Raw genomic sequence first — 6,277 nt, 5'->3', positions numbered from 1 at the left:
TATTTAAGGTCTGCATCATCTCTTCCTTCTCTTGAGTCTTGGCATCACATTCTCGTTCTTTCTTTTCCAGTTTCTGTTGTAGCTCATTGTGCTCTACACATGAAAACAATTGTACATGAAAATAGGAGAGTCTTTAAAGCTGAAGCATTTTCTCTAAAAAAAAAAAGATTGACTGAGGATGATAGCAGAGATTATGAGGATCTTTATTAGGTAAAAATTATTCCTCTTCTCCATCAAAGGAAGCAACTCAAGGGCTAAATGATGTTTGTGCTTGCAGTGGGCTTCGGATGAACAACATTATTAACTATGTTCTGTAAGAGACTTAAGAGACTCTACACTCAGAGTTCTAAGTGTAAAACAAAAGTTTGAGTGATTACTGGTGGAGGAGAATGGTACCAAAGTTCATTCAAATCTTGTCATGAAAATGGTCCTTTAACAATACTAGGAAAAAATAAATATTCAAATGGACTCTTCGCAAATTAGAAATGAGACAAAGAGAAGTTCAGCTTTTATGAGTTAGGTTTGCCAGCTCACCTCCACCAGCAGAAGGGCTGGAAGGGAAGGTCTCATGTGTGAGGAAGAGCTGCTGCCAGACCCGGGGTTTGTCCCAAGAGGGACTCATTTCTCCCCTCTCCCCTCAGAAGGCTACTTGATGTATTTTATACTTTCAGTAAACAATTATTAAGACATGTGAAAGCAAATGTTATCATCTCAGTATTAAACATCTTAAAGGGAGTGGTGTCAGCGGAATGCTAGAATCATGGTAATACGGAGGAGAAAAATATTGACTCTCAGCTGTAGTTTTACTGACTTCCTCAATCCTGCTATAATAAAACAGCACATCCAATTCAGCATAATGCTTATTCACATTGCCAATGGATATAAGCTTGCTGACAGGAGTGATGAGTTTTGGAAAAGAGAACGAACGAAGTTTAGGCTGTGGATTTTTATTTCAAATACGTGGCCCTAATTCCTATTCTTTTTATATCAATAAATCCACTAGAGGTATAACCCACTGGGGCAGAGCTATGCTAATAGAGCTAGTCTCTATTTCTGAATTTGATAACACTTTTAAATTCTTGTTTTCTCTCTGACCTTCTCTCTCCTGAGTTCCCCAAAATCAGAGTTTACAGGGAGGAGTTCAAGCCACTAAAATCCCTGGATTTTGCCAGCCTTGGAATTAAAATAACCAGCAATCCACTTCTACCACTCTATGATTGCTTCCCTAACTTCTCCAGAAATATATCTAAAAATGACCTCACTATATCCCATTTTCCTTCTTTTATCTCCATTTCACTCTTCTTTTACAATTTCAGGACTAGAAACTTGCCTTCCTCTCACTCAGGGTTGGCTGTGCCTCAGAATTATCTGAGAAGTTTTAACATTTCAAGACTTCCCAGACACTATTCCAAGAAGTCTATTTTGTAGGTAGGCGAAAGGGCTTGGGAATGTGCAGTATTTAAATGATCCTTAGATGATCATGATATATGCCAGGTAGGAAGCTCCAACCTAAAGGACTCTCCCTACAAATGGTACCTGTTTACCACCTAGTTACTAAGATTTTATTGAGCACTTCCTGGGTGTGCGGCCCTAAAGAGAATTCTCCCCAAATATTCTCTACCTTTTAGGTCCATAGAACTTCTGTCTCCTTATTGCCTTTTATCATTGGACTACTATGTGCCCTCTTTAATACAATTTTGTCACCTGAAGCTTCCAGAAAAAAAAATTAACATTTAACTAGAACCTTTCTTCTTTTAGCCTCTACCCATAACTACACCTTAAAACATCAAAATAACCTGTTCCTCCCACTGACATTGGAGATTTTCTTTTGCATCATCTCAGCCACCTGAATCCTGCAACAGTGGCTATCATTTGTTGTGCAAGTAGCATGTGCCTTACACTACACTAACGTTCCTGTATTTGTTGTGTCATTTAATCTTCACAACCACACTGTGAGTTAGGCTTAATTCTCAGGTTGCAAAGGTGGAGACTAGGGGAGAAGAGAAGAGATGACTTAGCCTATCCACACAGTGAGTCAGGGGGAGAGTTGAGACTCAGACCCAGAACTCAGCACAGTGCCTGACATACAGGCATTCAACAGGCATTATTCACTGAATGAATAAATGAATGAATGAATGAAAGCTTACATCCTAAGTGCTCTCCTCAACTTGCACACTTGAGTGTCCATATTCTAGAGTGTATTCCTAAAATATTCACTCATTGACCATTTTTCTCTTTGGTTTAATCTCTTTACCCTGATTTTTAGTCAATGTTTCTATTTTTGTAGCAGTTTCTGAAATTTATTTTTTAAAATGCATGGGTAATATCACTTATTGAGAGCAATCTGAATACATATGAGGAACTTGTAACATAACAGTAGTTAGTTCACATTTGGTATTTTCTGGTATCAGTTATGGCCCTGCTTTTCTGCTCAAGGGAAACATGATGAGAGAAACGGAAATGCTTAAGCATCTCTTGGACCTGCTTTTCAGCACATTAAATATTGGGGTGAGTGCTATTCAATTTCATTGGCTGTGGGTGAATAACTTGGACAAGGAAAAGGAAGTCAGTTAACCAGTATGGTGAGAGCATAGTGGCTCGCAGTACAATTGTTTCCACAAAGGGGCCAACTTCAATTTGCTAATATTTTAAAACAGGAAGGAAAATGATATACATTTCTCCATATGGCTAGCAGAATGATGGACATAAATGTCTCTCCTATCATTTGATGCTGAGAGATAATATCAAAGACATTCAAAATATACACTAATAGCTGGTCAGCTAATGATTCATAACACATATCTCAGCAATGGTCACTGATTTTCTAAATGACTTTTTTTTTTTTTTAATAATTGGTACCAAGTCAAGGTCAGAGAGAAAACTGGGTTATTGAAACCAAGTGACCTGTTCTTCTCTTTTAAAATTTTGGATAATCCCTCATGTGCCTTATTGTATTTCTTAAAACCCAGTATGCTTTAAAGAGCCATTATGGAGTAGGGGAAGGCTTTGGATTATTAGTAGTTAGGAAAATTTGATTTAATGAATACCGAACAGCAAATGCTATAAGCTTTTCAAAACATTTACGTGATTATAATAAAAGGAAAAAATACTTTAGAATCCGCATGACAACTAAAATAGCTCAATTTAAGAAACCCAGTGCAAATGCCCTTAAAAGATAGAAAAAGGCTGCTTGAACCAAAGTCAACAAGAAACATCAATGTAAATTTCCAAAATATATGGAAATCAAGGTCACCCAATAAACAAAAGCATAGCCTCTTCTCTTGTTAGGGCCTCATCATTTACCTTTTCTCATTTTTTCCGCTTGTTCTTTCCACTGCTTAACTTCATTTTCATTAACCAACCTGTGTAAGAGTTCAAGGAGCATTTATTACAAAAAATATAAACGGTCCACTGCAAACTGCATTCTCCCTAGGTACAAAAATAGTCTACTGCAGAGAAAATCCTCAGCGCATGCTTGAAATCCATTTAAAACCAGATGTTACTTAGATATAGTGCATGTGTATAGTAACTCATATTTGACCCCTAGAACATTTCAGCTCTCCCAGTTGTTACTCTGAAATAGGATAAATATCTTACATTGTCACCATTATCTCACAGGCAGCAGAATAAGAAGAGACTTACATTCGTACGACATTCTTAATATTAAAGTTTTCCAAAGGTGTGGAGTCAGGGTCCTGTCCTTTGTCATTCTGGATAACTATCTGCTGTATAATTCTATCTAGTAGTAGCCAGTACTGAACAGTGTTGCCACTCCTCTTGTCTAAAAAAGAAGAGAACAGTGAAAGAAAATGCTCAAGTTGTTTCTAAGCTAGGACGAATATTTGTCAATAGCGGTCACCCTTCAGAGCCACAGAACCAGAAAGATGTTTACAACATCTGCACCAATGCTTCCCATAGTGTATGGAATTTTGACATGCAATGATCATTAATGTGATTGAGAGTGACCTTCTATACCTTTCTAAACAGGTTGTAAGGCATATTTTTTATTTTTAAAATCAAAATTTTGATTCATTAAAAAAATTTTGTAACACCCCTTAAGCTGTACAGACACACATTCTGGGCTGGCATAAAACAAAGGCTTGGAATCTCTGGTGTGCACCGAATGTAATCAGCACTGTTCAGGAGCCAGAACCCTTCGGACAATGTCCAAACATTCAGAAGCACACATGTAAGTCACAAACACACTTACAAGGCATTTGGAGGCAGTGGTGCAGGATGGACATGAAATGCGGGTAAGCTTCACTATGAGTCAGCCTCTTCCTGGTCAGCTCAAACATCTGAGTTGCACTTTTTGTGTCTATGTGAACCTATTTTGCAGGAAAAAGAAATCAAATCAAACATCTAAGTTCTTCAATTCCCCCAGTGTAAAATAAACTTAAAGCAAACAGAAGCTAATCCTGCCACTTAGATAACAAAATAGAGCTTCAATTTTGCTTTTAGGTTGCATTGGTCCATGTGAACTCTACAGCACATATTACAAAGAGAAATAATGTGAACTGATAAGTCAAACCAGAATAACTGTAAGCATATATACCAGTTCAAATCTTTTGGCAAATTCTAGTTCATCTTCATTTCGGAGCATTTCAAAAAAGTCTAAATGCCTGAAAAATAATGAAAGAAATATTATTAAGTAGAACATCCTACAAACACAGGTGCACAGTACTGAGGACATGAATACTAAGGTTTTTCCTGACTTTTCAGAGATATCTCAAAAAGAAACAATGGAACAAAATTTGAATGCTTCAACTTAACTATGTTCTTTCTAAGGAAAAAAGACATCACCTGAGTGAAACAGATTACAATAAGAGAAAAATTTTAAAGTCTAGGCTGCCTAGCATATAGTAGGCAATTACTAAAACGAAATCTAAAAACAATCAAGTCCAAATTCCATTCATGGATTCCCTTTACAGGAAAACATGCCCATAAAACTACACTTAACTTCCAGCTGAATTAAAGATCACAAAACAAATGATCATGCCATTCATTTATTCAGTCATGTATTTATTGAGCACCTACTATGTATTCTATACACCCAGGATGCATTTTATGAAGACAAACACATCAGGGTAAAAAAAAAAAAATTGAAAATGGTGGCAGATGAGGTGAATAATGTACACACAGTGGTTAGATAAGGTCTCTCTCCAGGGAACTAGGGAACAAACAATTTGGACATCTGGGAAAGATCTTCTGAAGCTGAGGAAATAGCAAGTGCAAAGGCCCTCATGCAACAGTGTTTTTGATATGTTCACAGACTATCAAGGCGAAGAGCATGCTGGAGTATATGAATATAGAGGAGAAGAGAACAGTGGTAGAGAAAAGCTCTGAAATCAAGTAGGGATAGCTTAGAGATAGTAAAATGATTGCAAACGAGCAAATGAACCAGCAGTGGAAATTAACATTCACAGAATGCCTATCAAAGGGGCTAAGTGATTCCAAAGGTTTTATAGTCAATTTTTACAATACTTCTGGAAAATAACTGTCATTATCATCATCACCACCAGCGCTTATTTTTTTACAGGTATAAAAATAGCAAAATTCAGAAAAATGGAGTAACTTCACCAGGATACACAGGACATACGAGGCAGGACTAGGATAAGATATGAATTCAGGTCTAACGCCAAAACCCACATTACGTTTTCTACATAATGTGCTGCTTCCCTCATCAACGAAGTCTTACTATAAAAATATCATTAGCTGAACTAACATTCTGGTACAAGCTCTTTACATTACAGACAGGGCACAAGTAACCACAGGCCAGCACTTGATGAGGCATTGCATTACAGATGGAAAACACAGAAACTTTCTCACATCAAAACAGTCTGACTTACCTATCTAATGTTGAATTTTCATGTTCCCTTAATTTATCTATTACGGGTTGAATTCCTAACATCAGAAATTCATAGCGAAGATGAAGTCTGAAGTNCCTATCTAATGTTGAATTTTCATGTTCCCTTAATTTATCTATTACGGGTTGAATTCCTAACATCAGAAATTCATAGCGAAGATGAAGTCTGAAGTCCAAACTCTCCTGAAAGTAAAAGGGCAATAAAATACATATTTGTGGTTTTTAGACTAAATAATAATTATTTTTTATAAATTATTCTTTACTAATAGATTTTTAATTTATAGTAGAAGGTTCTTACCACTCCTGCTCCTTGGCTGAGCACCGCGTTAATGAAGGACATGATTGCAGTCTTGAGACTCACTTCATCTCGATACCGCCCAGTGCTTTTATCCAAGTCGTTAATTAACGTCT

The 6,277-nt window shown here is 36.8% G+C and overlaps 1 protein-coding gene across 1 annotated transcript in view; it reads right to left on the bottom strand.

The window, feature by feature from the left end:
• DAAM1 (dishevelled associated activator of morphogenesis 1) overlaps positions 1-6,277 on the bottom strand; it is a 191,472-nt gene that overhangs the window by 39,581 nt on the left and 145,614 nt on the right. The window contains exons 7-13 of the mRNA XM_037740467.1: positions 6,165-6,275; positions 5,948-6,049; positions 4,556-4,624; positions 4,211-4,328; positions 3,643-3,781; positions 3,304-3,362; positions 2-93 (exon numbers count right to left, since the gene is read on the bottom strand). Of these exons, the coding sequence (XP_037596395.1) occupies positions 2-93; positions 3,304-3,362; positions 3,643-3,781; positions 4,211-4,328; positions 4,556-4,624; positions 5,948-6,049; positions 6,165-6,275 (690 nt within the window). The remainder of the gene's footprint in view (position 1; positions 94-3,303; positions 3,363-3,642; positions 3,782-4,210; positions 4,329-4,555; positions 4,625-5,947; positions 6,050-6,164; positions 6,276-6,277) is intronic.

The sequence above is a fragment of the Cebus imitator genome, unplaced genomic scaffold (assembly GCF_001604975.1).
Source record: "Cebus imitator isolate Cc_AM_T3 unplaced genomic scaffold, Cebus_imitator-1.0 Scaffold83, whole genome shotgun sequence".
Lineage (NCBI taxonomy): Eukaryota > Metazoa > Chordata > Mammalia > Primates > Cebidae > Cebus > Cebus imitator.
Note: the sequence above shows the minus strand (reverse complement) of the source record. Positions and strands in the feature narration are given on the sequence as shown.